At 36.8% G+C, this 19,599-nt stretch overlaps 2 protein-coding genes across 2 annotated transcripts; one reads left to right on the forward strand and one right to left on the reverse strand.

The window, feature by feature from the left end:
- Positions 1-6,686: 6,686 nt before the first annotated feature.
- LOC113306390 lies at positions 6,687-10,278 on the reverse strand. The gene is made up of 5 exons (XM_026555334.1): positions 9,989-10,278; positions 9,169-9,877; positions 8,756-8,968; positions 8,275-8,644; positions 6,687-8,020 (listed from the first exon to the last, which is right to left on the reverse strand). Exons 1-5 carry the CDS (start codon positions 10,276-10,278, stop codon positions 6,687-6,689), a joined length of 2,916 nt encoding a protein of 971 aa, XP_026411119.1.
- Positions 10,279-15,936: 5,658 nt separating this feature from the next.
- Positions 15,937-16,788, forward strand: LOC113306391 (F-box/kelch-repeat protein At3g06240-like). Its single transcript, XM_026555335.1, has one exon. The coding sequence runs from the start codon at positions 15,937-15,939 to the stop codon at positions 16,786-16,788; it is 852 nt and encodes a 283-aa protein (XP_026411120.1).
- Positions 16,789-19,599: the final 2,811 nt, after the last annotated feature.

Consider the following 19,599-nt stretch of genomic DNA (forward strand, 5'->3'; position numbering starts at 1 on the left):
TATTTTTTATCGAAACTCCCAGAGTATGATATTCTAAATCATGAAGCGGAATCCTAGTTAGCAATTCGCGGTACGGGAGGCGTTCGGAACGAGATACGTACGGATATTATACGGATTTACAAAAATCGAATTCGATCAAGACTTTGGTCAACGATTCGTGATACGGCGCTAATACGGAACGGCATACGTACGTGTATAATTCGTTTTAGAAATATGAATTCGGTACACAAAAATCGGCATGTATTAATGGGAGGAAAATGTGATTTCTGTATAGAAAATCCCACATATACAAGATATATGTGAAGTTGGCAAGAACAACTAGCTCATTGGAGAAGATACGAGTATGGGAGCAAGATGTCAATGGTTCGACTCCCTTTGTGAGTAGTTTTTGGAAAAAGAAGGAGATAGTTAGTTGGGCCCTGCAACATGTTATTAAAAAGAGTCCAATAGTAACTGGGTCAGTGTATCATGGGCCGATTTAATACGCCGAATACTCCTTCCGATCGTGAAAATCCCGAATAAGTCGGGAAGCTCATAAAGTACGCGTATTGGAGTCGGAGTTGCAAACGGACAGTCGAATTGTACGGGAACGATCGATACGTAATAATTCGCCGAATTGATAACTAGGAGCGGAATCCCATGGCCTTGATTAGTATTTGCTAACTAGGAACAGCTGGCTTAAAACTATTTGAGGACGCATATTTTAATGTATGCCATAAGTGCACAACAAAAAGTCAAAACCATACTTTAGAAGTAGCCTTTCACTCGAACTCCATCTCTTCTCTCTCCATCTTTGTTTCTCTCTCTCTTTTGAGCTCTGCTTCTGGTAATGGGGAGTAAGGATTTTGAGTTGGGGACGCCACTGAGGCTTAGATTGCAACACAGATGAATCAATTTTAGAAGACTAGAAGTACGCACGTGCATGAAGATTGGGTGCCTGACTCGATTCTAAACCAAGGGCATCATGTGAATCGGGTCCATTTTCTAATTTCTAATCTGGAAGCGTCGTTTGTAAACAACTTAAATTACCAATATGCCCTCATTTTTATTTATAGGGTAATTATTGTTTGGGTAATCTACGGGGGTAAAATGGTCATAGAAATTTGCAGCTTCAAAAACACTGTAGTAAGGGGGTGTTCCCTCTATATAATACAAGCGCTGGGCACGCGTCATGCGCGTGCGAAAACGAATAGATATCAAATAAACCACATCAAATAAATACCCTATGTAGACATCAAGGATTCATGTGGACCTTTTTTTTTCAATCGTGATACACACAGTGATTTTGTACCGTGATTTGCACCAACTCTCACATTCCGGGGACCCCACCGGAGGAAAATAGGGGAGGTGGGGTTTGAGTTTGTCTCACTCCGGTGTAAATCATGGTGAATCTTTTCGTTGAGTGTAGACCCTAGTTAGTAAGTTCGCGAATAATTCGCGAATCATTCGCGAATTTTATTGTCTTATTCGCGTACGTTTGCAACTCCGAACCCAAGTCGTGTATTATGTGGCATTCCCGGATTATTCGCGAATCGTTCACGAATTTTACGTATTCCGAATGATACGTCCGCTTAATTCGCCATAAATTTTTTAGCTTTTACTTTTCAAAGACTCCACTTTTTGGGCTTTACTGCCTCCCTAACATACACGACCGAATATTAGACGTGTTGTAATTTTTATGAAACAAAAACGAATGAAGAGATTTGAAGGTGAAGGTGAGAGAGATCTCAAACTCACTAACCAAACATCTAAACCACCATAGGACGTCCTTTTGGATAACTAATGTTGTATATATTATTAATATCATCATATTGAGTTTATTTTTCCTTAAATAACTCACACATATGCATAAAAATTGGTCTATGACCTTATAAATACAAATTATTTATTATATATAGATACCGAATTTTCAGAGCCGAACTCACATTTATAAATCGAATTATACACGTACGTATGTCGTTCCGAATTAATGACGAATCACGTCCCGTTGACCGAATTTTGGACCGAATCTGAATTTTACAAAACCGTACAATACTCGTACATTTGCCGTTCCGTACGTTTGCCGAATCCCGAGTTGCTAACTAGGGTGTAGACTTATTGTCTTTTTTTGTTTTGTATAAACCCCGTGCATCAACATCTTAATATAGTATTCTATTCAAAACATCAATTGATTACTTCTTCTCTACCGTTAGATTCATTCCAACAGAACCTGAATTTCATTTCCAAAGATGTTATTAATTTACAACCGTCCGATTCTGAGTGGACTGGGTTTACCTGCACGTGGTTATATTGGAGACCATTTACACCTGCTGCAGGTACTCATGAGTCACAAATAGTATTGTCTTTTGTGATTAAATACTATATGGTTCTTGTAAAGTTATCAAACAAATATTATATGACCTCAATGTATTTATCAAACAAATTTTATAAGCTTTGAATCTGGGGCAAAGTTGGAAAAATTCAAATGTGCAGGTTCAATCACTGTAGAGCACTGTAGAAGGGAGAGTTGCCTTTATATAAAAATTAATGGAGAATAAAAATATGGAGAGTAGAGAGGTTAAAACAGTAAATATGCGGAATAAAAATTAATGGAGAGTAGAGAAAGAGCTGATCACATCGGGAGGGTCCATAAACAGGTAAAATACTTAGACTAGACCCAAGCAGTTTTGGAAGGCACGTGCGTAGCAAAGATGCCAAAAAATTTAATTTTCTAAATTACCCTTATGTCATGACCACAATAGTGATGTGTTACACATAAATTGCTCTTATGTCAGGATATATTAGTGATTTAATTATTCTAAATATACACGGATAACATGAATCCCAATCCCTCTGGGAACAGACCAAAAATTGATGGCCTTTATATAATATTTTAGAAGATGTTTTTGGTTTTTATTAGGCTTAAAAGTCTGTTGATCGTTTTTGGTAACTCTCTCTCTGTTTCTTCTTTATCTGGATGGTTGATGTTTAATTTGGCTACTTAACTCTGATGGATCCCTCTGTAATGGCCTTCTCTTCTTTTATGGCATTGAGTTGGATGTTCTACTGTTTTTTCTTTTGTATTTTTTTTCCTCCTTTTTTTTAAGCGGATTATGATCTAGCCCCACTCCTTCTCTCAGTCGGGAATTCTTGGAGTAATAGCTCTTTAACATACAGGCGATGTTGTTTAAAAGCTGTTTAAGCTTAGTTTTGTTTGTTTTTATATGTTTCTTTGTCTCCTTCTGGTTCAAATACATTTAATAGAGCTGAAGGGTGATGGCTAACAAACCACCACGAGCTGAAGGTGTAATCATAAATGAGGTTAGAGCACACTCATATTTCAGTGGAGTAGAGCAGAGAACTGGTTCTGGGCCGTTCATTTAGAGACCTTGTAGCACATTGGACAGTTATGATTCATAGAATGTAAATCTCTGTAACACGAAAAAAAAAAAAAAATGGGAACCTTTTGGTCTTACTACATTTTATTTTTATACGATATTAACCTTACTCTTCAAAAATAAAATAAAATACATTTAGAAAAATAAAAGAGTTTATAGGTAAGTCGGTCCATGTAGAGTTACAGACTAGGTGATGCTAAATTGCTACCTAAAATTTTCACTCCTAAGCCAGTTGTGCCATGGACTATTTGCTATATTTTCAATGTTTGGCTGATTGGATCTTCCTTTTAATTGGCCTTCTTATTTTCTGTAGTTCTCTGAGTTGTACCAATGGACCATCTTGTATCATTATTTTACAGCTTTCCAAGTATAAATCATCACGCTTTTATGTTGCTTTTCCTCTTCACATAGGAAAAGGGTTTCATCTTCACTGAGCAGTAGTCCTTCATTGTTCTAGAAAGTAATAATTTCATTATCCGCACGATTAATTTTTAAGAGATTATTTATAATTTGCTAAAGAAAAAAAATGGTAAAATGATAATTTTAGGAAAATATCTTAAGGAGGATCTTTTCATACTCTTATTTTTTACAATATTTTTAGCGAAATTTTTGTTAACAAAACTCATACGGTAGTATATTTGAAATTAATATTTTGGGATATGCTCGTCTTATAAGGTTTCATATACCCATAAAAAATGAGCACATACCGAAATATCAAATTTTACCATGCATCTACCAATTTTAATTTTGACGGTCGAAAATTCGTTAATTTTCAACGGTTGATTTTCAAAGTAGTCAATGACGGAGTTAAATATTTCATAATATAGTGATTTTTTATGGGCATGTAGATCTTTGTAAGACAAACATATCCACAAAGTGTTAGCTTTAAATATGCTACCATTTAGATTTTGTAAAAAAAACTAGTGTTGAACGTGTGAGATAGTATAAAATAAGAGTGCAAGGGAATCCTCTCTGATTATTGTTACTAACCATACTATATCTTTCTATCTAAAGAAAAAGGGAGAAAAAACTTACAAAAAAAAGAGAGAAAAAACAGGAAAAATGCGTGAAAACATTAGTTGTTGAAAGACAAAAGAACTAATAATTCTACAAGAAAATGGGTCATTTGTCCAATTGTTTTTAAAACATGGTTCAAATGAACGAGTAAAAATTCTTATGGGTGAAATGGACACCAAAAAAATAGTAAGGATGAAACTGGATTCATCCTGACTAAAACTTAAAAAATAGCAAGGATGAAACAGGATGCATCCTGATGTAAATTAAAAATAAGAAAAAGTATTTTAAAAAATGGGTAGGATGAAACTGTTTACATCCTGGCTATTTTTACATTTTTTTCCATTTAAACAGTATCAAAATCTAAATGTCCTTTTCATCCAAGAATTATTGATTTTGGTCTTTTTAACCAATTTTGTGTAATCCTACTTAACGAGGGGCAACAACAAGAACAACCTAATAAACCACACACATATCATTTAATTTGGGCATATACTAATCGACAAAGATTAATAAATTAATTAGACTTACCAGGAGTAGGGAGACAAGTTCAAGAACTACACACAAACATCTCAAAACAAAATAAACTCTTGAGTAGGCCAAAATAACCTAGCATTTTTTAGGGGCGACCCCAAAAGAATTATAGACGATTAATAAGAAAAAATATCGTCACTCAAACCTAAAATGAAGGCATCCATTATCTCTGATGTTTTGAAATGACAAATATTCCATCAACAATCGGTAGATAATACTACATCGGTAGTTTCATTTGATCAACATATTTTTTGTGTTGCGAAAACCATAATCAGAGGTTTATGGGGAAAGAATGCTACTGATTGATGATGTTATAATCGGTAGGTAATGTTGTAATCCGTAGTTAATTTTATATATTTAGTTTTAAGAAAAAAATTTGGTTATTTAGTTTTAGTTTGTAGTGAGAGGAGAAGAAGAAGAAGTGGGAGAAAACCATTTTTCTTAAATCAACAACAAACATGGATGGGGATGATGAAGAAGGTGAAGAAGCTAACGTTGAAGGTTCACTACAGTTTAGAGAAGACGATTTGAGGTTTTTGTTGAATGATCCAAATTTTTGTGGAGAGGAACCCTAGACGACGATTTCATGGAAGAAAACGAATAATCATACGAAATCGAAGTTAATAATGGATCAACCATACATATATTGTGTTAAGAAACTCTAATACCCATGTTGTGTGCGCTTGTATGCGATTTTAAACGAGAAAATTCGATTTCTGCATGCATTGAATGCCATGAACTACCTTGAATCGTTAGATAAAGGAGTACCATATCTATCGCTTATAAGTTACTGAGATCTCATATATCTACAATCGGTAGTATCGTGTACGTAGAATACTTATGATTATGAAAAAAACCCAAATTGAAATTTTAATTTTTGATAATCGGTAGCTTTGCAAATTTACGTTACTACTGATTTTTAAAGCTGCCCCAAATGAGAATTTTCTCCAAACTTATAATAATTGGTTTGTTTCATATTTTACAATCGGTAAATTAGAAAAAATTTCAAACTTCCGATTTTGATTGTCGCCCCAAAATCTACTTCCTCCGAAATTGAAAAATTTGTAATTTTTCAGATTTCATAATCAGTAGTTCATAAGATAATTTAACTGTCGATTTTATCGTAATCGGGAGTTTGTAAAAGAACAATGCCTCCGAGACTTTACATAGAATATTGGTGAGATATCAGAGTTACAAAAACAGAGAAGAAACAAGTCGCAGAATAGCACAGGGATGTCCGTTTATGTGGAAATGAATTTGAGACTTCAACGAAATCATGGAATGGAAATGACTTGAAATGTTACCGGAACGGAATCACAGTAGCATATGGATAACAAACATAAGACCATAGTATGGTTGAGAAAGAATTTTTGGGAGGGAATAATTGCATCTATGGACTATGGCTCATCTGGTGAAGAATCAGTATAATGATGTGGCTGTATTACATATTACTATCGGATAATCTCCTCAACTTATGAGGTGTGCTTAATCAATTAAAGATTTTTATAGAAAAACTTCAACGATCCCTTATTTCTAATGATCACTTGTTACGGCCTGGGTCATATACTGGTCTTTTGATAAAAATTAAAGTGTAAAACCAAAGTTTTTTTTTTTTTAACGAAGGCCTTCAAAAAGGCTAATGGTCCTCCTCGACTATTGGTAAGAGCCAAACAAGAGGGGTAGACCAGTACAGAGTTACAATAATGAGGTTGAAAACTAAAAATACATGCAACTAATTTAGACGAGAAGAGCTGGATGTCCTTAAAGATAGCATCCACGTGAGTTCCCTTCAAAATTTCCTGCTGAAAATTGGTCGATAAAGGATTTCGCATCACTCTCTATGATGATATGAGTGAATTGTTTCTCCACAGATTTCTTCAGTACTGCCCAGATGGTTCTTTCTTCAGCTTCTTCAGCAGAAAAAACTTCAAAGCCTAAGGACGCACAAAAGGTTGCTTTTTTTGAGAAACCTCGCATCACATACCCTGCACCATTTGCTCCAGAGATAATATCAAAAGCACCATCAGTATTGCATTTAATCCAACCAATCGAGGGAGGCATCCATTTATCACAAATACTGACAGAGATAGTAGTAGAGACAGGCAAGCTAGTCTTCCTAGTGAGGAGCATAGCTCTGGCTATAGCAAGGACAGTAGTATGGTTTTTCTTAATGTTTTGGAAAATGAAATTGTTTCTACTAGTCCAAAGAGACCATAAAATAGCCACTAAAAGATATTGATCATCCTCAGGGAGTTTAGATTGAGGATCAATTAACCAGAAAAGAAGCCAATCAATAAAAGACTTATTTTGAAAAAATTGAGTGCTTATGTTGAAATCAGAGATGAACCAGACTCTGCTAGCAAAGGGACAAGTGATCAGAGCATGCATAATGGTTTCCTGAGGATCAGAACACCTAGGACAATCCACACTATGCATAGGAATTCTAGTGTGAAAGATAAATCTGGAGGGCAAAGAATTTCTGGCTGCCCTCCATAAAAAAAAATGAATTCTGTAAGGAACTCTAACTTTCCAAATACGCTTCCAAAGGTTTTTACAAGAGGAAGGCCTAAGACCTCTGAGACCCAAGTAGGCATATTTATAAGAAAACTTGTCATTCTTTGAAATATCCCAAGCCCTCCTATCAGGAGTGCAAAGCTGGCTTAAGGGAATAGAGATAACCTTCTGAACAGAAGCATTATCAAAGTGGGTGTTAGTACTAGACACATCCCAACTTCTAGATTGAGGATCAATAAAATAAGACACTTTAATACTAGGATCAGGAAGAACTAAAGGGTTGGGTGTAGCAGAACCCGAAGAAGGTATCCATTTATCACAATATGGGTAAATAAATTGACCATCCCCAACAATCCAAGAGATTAAAGGCTTGATTAGTTCCTTTATGGCATGAAGACACTTCCAAGTCCAAGAACACTTATCAGTATATTTGGCATTCAAGAAATAAGTTCTTGAGAAGTATTTAGCCTTTAGAACAGTGGCCAATAAGCAATTAGGATTTTCCAGGATTCTCCAGGCATTTCTAGCCAGCATAGCCAGATTATTTAATTCAGCCTTCCTAAAACCCAAACCACCTTCACCTTTAGGGGAGCATAAAATATCTCAACCAAGCAGATGCAGCTTTCTATCTTTTGGGTCTAAGGTTTCCCCCCACCAGAATTTGCAGAGGTGAGAGTCCATTTGTTTACAAAGATGCTTAGGAATAAGAAAAGCTCTCATTTGAAAAAGGGGGATAGCCTGTCCAATGTGCTTAATAAGAGTAGTCCTAGCAGCTTATGATAGGAGCGCTTATGAAGCCAGATAGAGATTCTGGCATCAACAGCTTGGAGAATACCTATGTGAGTTTGTATTTTAGAAGCTTGAAACACAGTGGGAGTGCCAAGATATTTTTCTCCTAAATCCCTGCTGGAAATTTCTAGTATGTTGGCTAAAAGAGCTTTCCTATGTTCAGGAATCTTCCTGCTAAAAAAAATACCAGATTTTTCAAAATTTATTTCTTGCACAGAGGCTAGACAGTACTTTTGAAGATAGTCTTTAATGACTTGAAAATTTTGAGTAGTAGCTTTAGAAAATAAGAGAGAATCATCAGCAAACAAAAGGTGAGTCATTTCAGGGGCATCTTTACAAACAAAAGATAGAGCTTCAGAGCTAATGATGTAAAGATAGGGATATAGGGGGTCTCCCTGTCTAATACCTCTTTCAGGCTGGAAAAAAACAGTTGAGCTCATATTAAGAAGGACAGAGTAGGAGACAATAGACAGACACTGGTTTATGAGCTTGACCCAGTGGTTAGACAGACCCATTTTAGTTAAAACCTTTTCTATAAAATCCCATTCAAGCTTATCATAAGCTTTAGACATATCAAGTTTGATGGCAGCTATGCCTTCAACCTTGTCGTTATGGTTGACAACATATATGGCCTCATTGGCAAGCAGAATATTATCAGAAATACTCCTTTTAGGAATAAAGGCACTTTGATTTTGGGAAATTATATTGTTCATAAAAGGTTTGAGTCTATTATCCAGAGTCTTTGAAAGAATTTTATAGATAAAATTACAGAGCCCTATTGGTCTGTATTGAGTAACCAGTTCAGCAAGAGGGACTTTAGGAATGAGAGCAATGTTGGTATGGTTGAAGACCTTAGCTATATGCCCTGTTCTGAAGCAGGTTTGTGTCATATAAATGATAGCATCTCCCACAATATCCCAATGTTTTTGATAAAAAAGACCAGTAAAACCATCTGGTCCAGGAGCCTTTTTCCCCCCATTTGGAAAACAACATTCTTAATTTCCTCTGGAGTAAGAGGCATATTTAACAATGCATTGTCCTCAGCAGAAAATTTTATAGGAAGGTCAGCAAGGATTTCATCGTGAAACTGTTGAGGGTGGGAAGTATAAAGGCTTTTGAAATAGTCCATGAAAGAATTTCCAATACTATCTCTATCAGTTAGAATAGTATTCAAGGAGTTCTTAATCCAACTGATGGCATTTCTTTTTATCCTAAAGAGAGTTACTCTATGGAAATAGGGTGAACTTATGTCACCTTCCATGATCCAGACCTCCCTAGATTTATCTTTCCAATATAACTCTTCTAGAGTATAAAGGTACTCAAGTCTAGCTTTGAGTCTAGCAGTATTATTGGTATCAGTTGGGTTAGAGAGTTGGAGATCAGCTAAGTCTTTTCTAATGGAAGATATATTGGTTTGAATATTACCAACAGAGGACTTATTCCAATCTCTTAGACCTTTCTTAGTACTCAACAGTTTAGCTTTGAGCTTATAGGCAGGGGAGCCTACCACATTGACAGACCAAGAGTTAGCAATAATATCTCTGCAAGTAGGATCCTCAATCCACATAGCCATAAAATGAAAAGGTCTAGGCATACAAAAAACCTCATAATTAAAACCTATATGCATTGGGCAGTGATCATAAGAGTCCCTAGGGAGATTGTTGACACAAAGTTTAGGACAAAGATCTTCAGCGGTTTGGTTTATTAGGCATCTATCTAATCTTTCAAGAATTAAATCAGGATCTTGTTGCATATTGGACCAAGTAAATCTAAGTCCAGAGAATCCAGGATCATGCAATTTAAATACAGAACAGAAATTTCTAAGGTTTTCAAAGTCAGGATCATCAACTTCTAGTCCACCATTTTTATCTTCAGTGGCATTAAAGTCTCCTATGAAGAAAACAGGTTCATCTAAGGGAGCATTAGGTTGCTGACATTGTTGTTCCCAAAAGGCTTGTCTAAGACTACTATTAGGTTCACCATATATGAAATGAATATGACATGTCTTAGAGTGAATGATGTCAGTAGACGTAACATAGATACCCCTCATACTGGATGAAACAATGTTGAGATGAACTTCCTTCTTCCAGCAAGACCACCACTTCTACCAACACTAGGGATGTTAAAGGTACAAGGGTAACCCATATTTTTAAGTTTTCTGGCTGCCATATCTTTGTTCATTTTTGTTTCAGAGAGAAAAATAATATCTGGGTTGACATTCCTACACAGTATACTAAGTTCCTTATTAGCAGATTTCTTTCCAAATCCTCTAATATTCCAAGCAATCAGGTTGATGTTATTAACAGGGAAAGAGTTTGTAGTATTATTAGAAGTATCAATTAAATGGGTTGGTTGAGGTTGATTTACCCGAGTGGTAGAGTCAGATCCACCACCAAGATAAGCACTGGTATCAGCACCACTTTGAGAAGAATTTTGGGAGGAATCGAGACTAAAAGTAGCAGTATTGAGAAGAGAATTATTGCGGACACCATTGTTGTTTGGGGAACTATCAGCAGTTACATTATAGCTCCCAAAGGAATTAAACACTGGTTGGGTATTGAGATAACAGGTAGAGAGGTCAATGGCTGGTAAATCCCTTAATTTGGTAATTAGAGGACACAATTGAGCATAATCGGGTTCAGTATTGACATGTTCTTCAGGGATAACCACTATGCTTTCCAAACTAGAATTATCTCTTGCACGTTTTCTCAAATCTACCCTAGGATTAATCTTTCTTTTGAGATTTGCTAGAGCATCATGTTCAGTTGAGTTGAACGCTCCTCTATTGATGATTGGGTTGGTATTTGGGACATCGACAGTCTTGAACCTTCTTGATGAGTTGGTAGTACGAATCGGACCACTAGGGGTTGGCTCGGAACCAGAAATAGAAGCTTCAACAGTAACATTTTGAACGGTGACCTATTTGAGAATGATTGGTAAACCATTCTCCAGTTGAGTCGATTGTTGCTGAATAAGACCAACATCAAAGATCTTCAGAGTATTTTCCATTCTCTGATCAATATCCTTAGATTTTCCTTTGTTGCACATTTCATGAGTAGGAGATTTAATTTGTGTTTCTGGTATCGCCTCAGTTTGTTGCATGATGGTATCTATAATGGAAGCAGAAGGAGTGTCTACTTTCTTGGTTACCGTTTTAGGGGGCATCATTAGCCTTGAGACAGCTGGGAGAACATACTTTCTGCTAGAAGCATCAATTTCTTTGATCTTTTTTTGATTTAATTTCCAAGCAGGACAATTTTGATCTTTATGATCAAGGATGCGACAATAGGTGCAGAAATATCTTGGAACTATGATATGTCTACATTCAATCAGGAATGGTTGAGTTCTACCACTTGTAAAGAGAGGGATACCTGTTGGTAAAGTTTTCTGTACTGGGATTCTAATGCACACTTTAACATTCTTCATTAGAGGGTGTTTACCAAAAGGATTTTGAGCTTCAATGAGCTCCCCCATGCTGAGAGTAAGTTTTTGAAGATCCTCAAATTGTGTGCATTCGTTTGGGATGTTGCAAAAAATGAACCACAAAATTTCTCCATCCTTGAATTGGTACCACTTTTAACACCATTAGGTAGCCACAGACGAACCAAGGTTTCTGGGAGTTGATTCTGTTGAAGTCCTATTCAGATAGGTAACGAATAAGAACTTTGTTTCGCTGACCATTAAAGGTAGTGATAGTAGGATGTTGAGCTAAAGGACAATTATTGCATATATATAAACAGATTGAAGAAGTTGGAACCAAAGTTTCACAACATACATATCCCGCAATACACCATTTTCAGTTGCTATCAGCTTCAGCTAGAACAACTTTTTTGTCAATGAAAACTGGTTTGGCAAGTGCAGATGGTAAAGTTAATTTCTCATCCATTTGAGCAGAAAGGGTTTGAATATCTTGGTCCAAGTTTTGAGTGCTTTCTGTTGAGTTTGGGATTTCCATTAGGTAAGAGATATGGGTATATATGAATTTAGTTTGATTGAGATCAGTGTTCCAAGTAACAATTATAAAACACAGTTGTAGAGAAAAGAGTCTCTTGTTAGTACTGTGCTGATGTTGGTCACAGATAATATGAGTGAAAAAAAGGCATAAGGTGTTTATTTGTTTATGTATTTGAACCTTAAAAAAGGAATGAGAAGACTGTTTGACTATTATTTGGTAAGGTTTCAGGAGAAAATTGGTGTAATGTAGTTGTTGGTGTACTGCAAAGACTATGTTGGGGTGGGGGTTTATCATATGGGATGTCACTTTCATATCCATGCTTTTTGCATGCCAACAGATTTGAGATGTTCACGTGAGTTCGATGATAAGAAATCCAAGTGAGGACAAACCCAATAATACATTGTTGGATTTCCTGGGGTAGGGGAGGGTGGTGAGGTCTAATGTAGTCTGTGGTAGGTGGATAACTAATGGGTTTGTCTTTTATTAGATGGACATAGGTATGGAAGTACAAACTGCCAAAGGTAATAATGAAAGCGGGGGAGTAGAATGGATACTAAAGATGGGAATTGGGGGGGGGGGGGGGGGGGAGGGTGGTGGTATTATGGTTGAAATTGATGGATCTGAAGGGTTTGTTGTGGTTCAAAAGATGGCATGAAATTGGTTTCAGAACTAGTAACCCATCTGGCAGACATGACTCAGACCGCAATGGTGCCTCACAACTGATGCTGCATTCTTCTAGTCTGCATAAAACACAAAATTTTAATTAGACCCCAAAATACTTTGTAGAAGTTAGGCGACCTACCAATGCACCACTTGAAGGCAGTTCCATGGGAAATCATGAGTAATTAAGAGGTTCGATGTTGAAAATAGGGATTTATAGGGTAATTATGATGAGGAGGTAGGATGGAGTACGCATGGCCTTGAAGGGGCGTGAGTAACCAAGCGACGGGACTGATAACCAAAGGCCATAAATGACAGTTAATGAATGCATTTGTGCCTTTAAAAGGGTAGTTTTGTGTGAGATTAGCATCACCATTAACAATTTTACCAAAAAAAGGAAAAATTAGATATATGATCTCTAAGTATGGCAAGTTCCAGTAACCCCGTTCCAGCCATTGCTGCACCTTCTGATCAATACCAATTAACCAAAGTTCAAGCTTTTTAGATTCAAACGGATGAATTACAACAGTTGGGAGATGAAGTTCAAGGTGAGATAAACAGGCGTGCAAGTGAAGAGGCACAACGCCAGAGAGAGGAAGATGAGAGAGAGAAGAGAAGAAGAAGAAACTGAGTCACTCTATTGTGCATGGTTACCACATCATTTCGCACGAGAAGATCAGAAGGAGGATGAGCGATCTGAAAGGTATCAGAAAGGTCCCAAGTATGGTAGTGCGACTGAAAGTGATTCAGAGGGAGGATCTGATGTAGGATTTGAGTACCCCTTAGAAGAGATAAATACCAGTGAGGATGATTATGTTGCTGCTGAAGATAAGAAGAAGATGAAGAAATATCTTGATTGGAAATTACGAAGGCGTTTTGAGTTTGGGAGATCCAATCCCAAGATATTTATTAGGACCATGAAGAAAGGAGAACCCAGGGTTGAGAAGAGAGATCCAGTGATAATTCACCCTCAAGTTGCTCAGTCTAGCGTTTCTGATGAAGAACTTCCTGAAGCATCCAATTATGAAGAAGATGATGAAAGTTCGTCATCAGAGGATAGTGAAACATCCCCTTCTTCAACGGGAAGCAGCTGGGTGAACAATATGAAGAGGATGAGGAAGACTGGAGTTACGATGATGAGGACTATTAAAGTTCTCTTTTGGGGTATATATGGAAGCCAGATTTTCAGACTTTGAGAAAAGTTTGATTATGATTAACAAGTTTTTCCAAAATGGATGCCTCTATGCTTACTCATTGTGTTTTGAATTTTGTTACTGGTGCTCGTAAGCTTCTTCTTCTCTTTTTATGAATGTTGTTTCGGACGGTGTTGTTTTTGTTTCTGTTATGAATCGGTGAACAGTTAGTATGTTTCAGGGGAATATTTTGGTTGTGATGTACAAAGTTTCTGGTGGTTGTAGGAGTTTCAAGTTTGTGAAGGTGTTCTAAAGTAACTGAAGTTTGGGTTATGGTACTCTGATGAACTTGTTTAGTGAAGAAGAGTTGGTGATTTATGGTTTTTTCTTTCTGTAAGATTGGGAAATGGGTGGGTTTGTGGTACTGAAAGTGAAATTGGGAACTCTTTTTGTAATGTTCGATGAGCTGTTTTCTATTTAATTCAAAGATGTTTAAGTAATGCTTGGAACCACTGTTATTCAATTTCGATTCAGTTTGAACTATTTTTGAAATTTTAGTGAGAAAGAATAAAGATCTGTAGATGATATAACTGCTAAGAATAATCACAATGAAAGAAAGGAATTGTTGAGGATTAGTAAGATTAAAACTAAGGTTCAGATATTCAGTGAGCTTGATCATGAACAAAGATCTAGTTGCAAACGTCAGGGTGACGTTGCAGAGCTTTCTTTCTTGACTCTCTTCTACTTCAACTACCGTTTTTGACAACATTTCCTTGAATTAGTATATGGAGTATGAGATTAAATGGTAGAAACTAGTAAGATTGATTCATGAAGATTTTTTACTACTCACCTTTGTAAAACCAAAGTTATGGATCCCACTAGATTCGGTTATTATTTTAATCGGTGCCGGATATTTTTGGTTCCACTTTATAAAGTAGCATATCTAGGGCTGCATAAGACCCGCCCACTATACCCAAACCCATCCGTAGCCGCTAAATCCGTGGGTTTTTAATCCATACCCGCCCGTTGTGGGTGCGGGGTTGGTTATGATAAAAAAAACCCGCTGTCTGTGGGTGCGAGGTTGGTTTAAGCTAATACCCGCCCATACCTGCCCAAAAAACCCGCAGATTATATACCATTATATAAAACTAATCCTAGTCGTCCATTATGAAACCCTAATACTAGTAGATAGGATAACTGATAACCCTCATTCACTTTCTACACTCTTCTCTCGGTTCGGCCTCTCCTCTTCTTCCTCCTCAGTTCTTCTTCTTCACCTACGAACGACAATTACCAGAAATCTTCACCAGAAATCGACAACAACAACTTCGAATCTTCACCAGAAATCGACAACAATCGAAAAATCAACAGATTCAACACTTAATCTTCATCTATGAACTTCCTAGATATGAATATTTTGGGGGTTTTGGTTTTTTTTTTCTCACTTAATCAAGGAGAATAGAAGTTACTCTAAATACTTGAATATAAAGCGGATTTAAACCCGTTTAAACCCATATCCGCCCAACCCGTAGCGGGCGGGTAACAAAACCCGCCCGCTGTTTGTGGGTGCGGGGTTGGTTATGAAAAAAAAAACCCGCAGTCTGTGGGTGCGAGGTTGGTTTTAGCTTATACCCGCCCATACCCGCCCATGTGCAGCCCTACGTGAGAGTGCTGCATATCCCTCCTCTGACGAACCGATTTCATTTATTTTGTTTATCTCTTTACCTCTACTCTTTCCAAACCCTGAAAACCCCAATCTTCATCACTATTTTATAAACCCTAGATATCCTAATTCAGTCTACAGGGGTTTCATCATTCTTTCATGGAGTATTTTAATTTTCTTCCGGAAGAAATTACATTGGAGATATTGAGTAGAGTACCCGCCGAATCAATTCTCGAATGTAAATCAGTATGCAAAGCTTGGAATCATCTGGTTTCTCATCATCCATCGTTCTATAAGATGTATTTACATCATCTTTCTACGGCTGAGGATTTTGGTAAGTTGGGGTTTCTTGCTTTTACTCGTACCGAGATTGGGGAAATTGTAAAATTTCATTATTTTGAATATAATGAGAATCCTGAGTCAACAACACCAATTGAGAGAGTTAGAAGGCTTAATATCATCCCTCCGATTATTAGATATATCAATCGCTTAGACTTTATTGGTTCGTATAATGGTTTGACATGTATCGTTGTACATTCATCTGTTTATAGTTGTAACCCGGTCACCGGAGAATATATTGTTCTTCCAGAAATCAAGATAGATTATCGTGTTGTTCAGTGTTGGACTACCGGGTTCGGTTACGTTGCTGCAACCAATGAGTACAAAGTTATACGAGTGCTTATGTTGAGGAAAAAGTCTGTCGAAGTCCACATGTATACTCTAGGTAGTGGAAATGGCTGGAGAAACCTGGAAAATATCAATTTTAAGTTTGAGTTTCTGCCACTTTATTTGGGACAAGGTATCTTTGCCAATGGAAATGTTTATTGGCTGGACATGGATTTAGATAGGATAATTACCTTCGATTTGGCTGAGGAAAAGTTTTGTGGAGATCTTTTTCCACCTCCTTGTCCGCCGGAGAGTGAATATGCAAGAATAGGGGTCATGGATGGGTTTTTATTTGTTGCTGTTAATCCAGCTGATGGAGGAGCTAGATGTTATGACATATGGCTATTAAAAAAGAAGAATGACAATCATGACATGAATGAGGGAGATGAACATCAGTCATTGCTTTGGTGTAGAGAGTTTAGGGTTGACGATTGTAAATTAGTAGCCATAACTAAGAGTGGTGGTGTTTTAACTTCTATTTAGAGATATCTCAACATTTACGACCCAAAAGCTTCTACCTTGAACAGGCTTGTGGATTTTACTGAATCGTTGCTTCAAGTAATACCTCACAAGAACACCTTAGTTTCATTGGAAGAATTAGGGGAAGAAGATACGGAGATAATGGAGTCAGTTAAAATTGAGGACACCGAAAACTATGGTTAGCCTCTCAACCAGCTGTAGAAGGATGAGAGCCTGGATATCTACTTTTTTACTGGTAATCTCTGTTAAGTTTTGGAAGTAATATTCATATCGTGGTATATATTTATGAGTTTTATTTTGAAATTGGATAACAATTTACTTTTTTGTGAACCTAAATGTAGTTTTATTCTATCATTTTTATCATCGATCCAACTGTATGGGAGTGCTCTTTATTTTGGGTTTAGCCATACTATTTTGTAAATTGTGCATTTTGTTACTCGCTCAACCCTATTTCAATTTCGTTTGTACACTGTAATGACTTATTTTGTTAATACATGGGAGTCGAATAAGCATATGCAGGCAAAATCATAAACTTGAATAGGAATTTGCTTTGAAGTTTTATCTTCACCCATCAATAAATTTCACAGGAACATTAGAGTCAAACACGCACAGTTTTCTGTGGTAACGTGTTTCCATTCTGTCCCTGACTAGAACCAACCACATTGTTTGTCATCAATATGCTGCTTTTGCATCTCGTTGGGAATGACAAATAAGTTACCATGCAGGCTACAACCATGGTTTAGAACAATGATTGCGTTGGCAACGAGACATCTTCATCTGAATGGATGAGTTTGCCCATAAATTGTGGCTGTTCACATGCTTAATGCTTACTTCCGTATGTGTATCGATTTTACATTTGCTTAACTCTGGTTTAGTTATATCTCAACTTACACCATTTCTTAAGACTCGAATTTCTGGGGATATCCGAGTCTGTTAACAGTTGCATCAATATGTATCTAAGCTTTATTCAGTTGCATTAGCTCTCTACACAGTCACTACTGCCAAAAGTGTTATGGATATCTCGTTCCTTGTCCTTGCATACCATTTTTATTTTCCCTATCTTCAGCGTCGAGTGAAGAATCCTTAGCTCAGCTGTCCATGCTTTGCTTGTTGTTTATAAATAGTCAGCTCTCGGGTGAAAATGCTTTTGAAACTTCTTAGTAGCTACTCAGTGATACACTTTCACTGTTTCAGAAACATAGATATATATTAGCCTGCTACTGTAGTAATGCTGGTCTATATGACAAGAAGATATGCAAGTAATTGTAGAGAGGCCTCACAGAATTAAAAAATCTTTGATAGCATTGATTGCATAAAAATTGTGAATCGACTATGTAATATTATCAGTATCAGGTTTTATGTTCCTCAATTATGGCTTAAACAACCGGAAATATTTTGAAGAATCGGGTGGTGATCCAAATGGGACATCTTGTCTCCAAAAAACTATTGAAAGCGTTTGTGCCAATGTTACTTCAAGAAGACCCAAAGCTCATTCAAGGTGTGCCCAGGGCAGAAAATCTTGTCGATAAAGTTCGCTAGCTTTGCTCAACAATCGTACAATGTTTTTGAAAAGGTACGTACATAACCTCCCCTGCTTACGATGTTCTTGCATTCTACAGTTAATTCCCAATTCAAGCAACTTAAACAACTTTTAGGCCTACAGAGTTGTGGACTAGGATTGATTTGGCACGAAAATATACTTTTCTCTATGATGCATAGAATCATGTGTTGTAACTGCAGCCCCTTGGCTTTTGGAGGAGATCCATGTCCAGGTTCGCAGGAGCAAAAAATTTAAGGTGTAACAATTTGAGGCCTTTTTTCATAGTTTATTGGTGTTCGGTCACAACATTTGTGCTGTGTGAACTTGCGGTTAGCAGAGACTGGTCTATTTATACTACGTAAAGACGACTATTTACCACTGATTTGCCATTGCATTGACCTCTTTCTTAGATATCACCGAGTTTCTGATTACTATGTATATATCAGAGTCTTGCTGTGCGAAATAATGTTGATTTTCCTATTAAAATTGGGAATTCGTTGATTCACTTCCTAGTTATTTTTATTAGAACTTGCATTTCTGACAAAGGCCTTTGATTTGAGTGATTCATGTGCTAGACGAAATTGAACTTTCTCTCGTGGGTATTGCTTAGATATCACCTAATCTCAGTGTCCTATGAACTAAGCTCGATTATCTGGGATTCACTTTTCAGCTGAATTAGACGCTGTTCATATACCATGGCTCTCTCAAAACTTTATGTCAACTAAGACTATTCTCAGCATTATGCTAGTCTGGTAAGGCATAGGCATTGTTTTTGTATTATAAACTACTGGACCTATTTATCTGGTGTTTATGTAGATCTAATAGGGTAGGTGTTGTCTGTTTCGAGATTTTCCATGATTGTTTTCATTGCGTATCCGCACAGTGTTTATTCAATTTTTCGGCATGATGTCTATACGTGACATTAAGAAATGCCTTGTGTAAATCTTGTATAGTAGCAAGATATGGCGTAGACACGGCTGAGTCTTCCTCTTTTTCATGTTAAGTAAATTATGTTGTACGAAATTCAATTTCAGGCCGTGGATGTTACCATGCATCCTTTTGTTTTAGATTGGCTTCTACCGAAACCAGTCATGAGGACAGTAAACTAGCTGCAAAATTGACTTCTTATATAAATGACCGAGGTTGAGAGAAGGCTGAGAAACAAAACCTGGGGAAACAAGTTTCTGACTTGGAAGTCGGAAACAGATGGCTTCCGAAGGAGAAGAATGATTAGAACTAAGGTGTAATTATTTTTTTTTCCTCAATAGAATTAA

This window comes from Papaver somniferum, chromosome 8 (assembly GCF_003573695.1).
Source record: "Papaver somniferum cultivar HN1 chromosome 8, ASM357369v1, whole genome shotgun sequence".
In the NCBI taxonomy this organism is placed as follows: Eukaryota; Viridiplantae; Streptophyta; class Magnoliopsida; order Ranunculales; family Papaveraceae; genus Papaver; species Papaver somniferum.

Coding starts and splice junctions, on each gene's coding strand:
- LOC113306390 (XM_026555334.1), bottom strand. CDS start 10,278: ATGAGGGGTATCTATGTTACGTCTACTGACATCATTCACTCTAAGACA. Junction 9,878..9,988: donor TCTGGACTTAGATTTACTTG/GTCCAATATGCA, acceptor CAATCTCCCTAG/GGACTCTTATGATCACTGCC. Junction 8,969..9,168: donor TGGACCAGATGGTTTTACTG/GTCTTTTTTATC, acceptor ATTCTTTCAAAG/ACTCTGGATAATAGACTCAA.
- LOC113306391 (XM_026555335.1), top strand. CDS start 15,937: ATGTATTTACATCATCTTTCTACGGCTGAGGATTTTGGTAAGTTGGGG.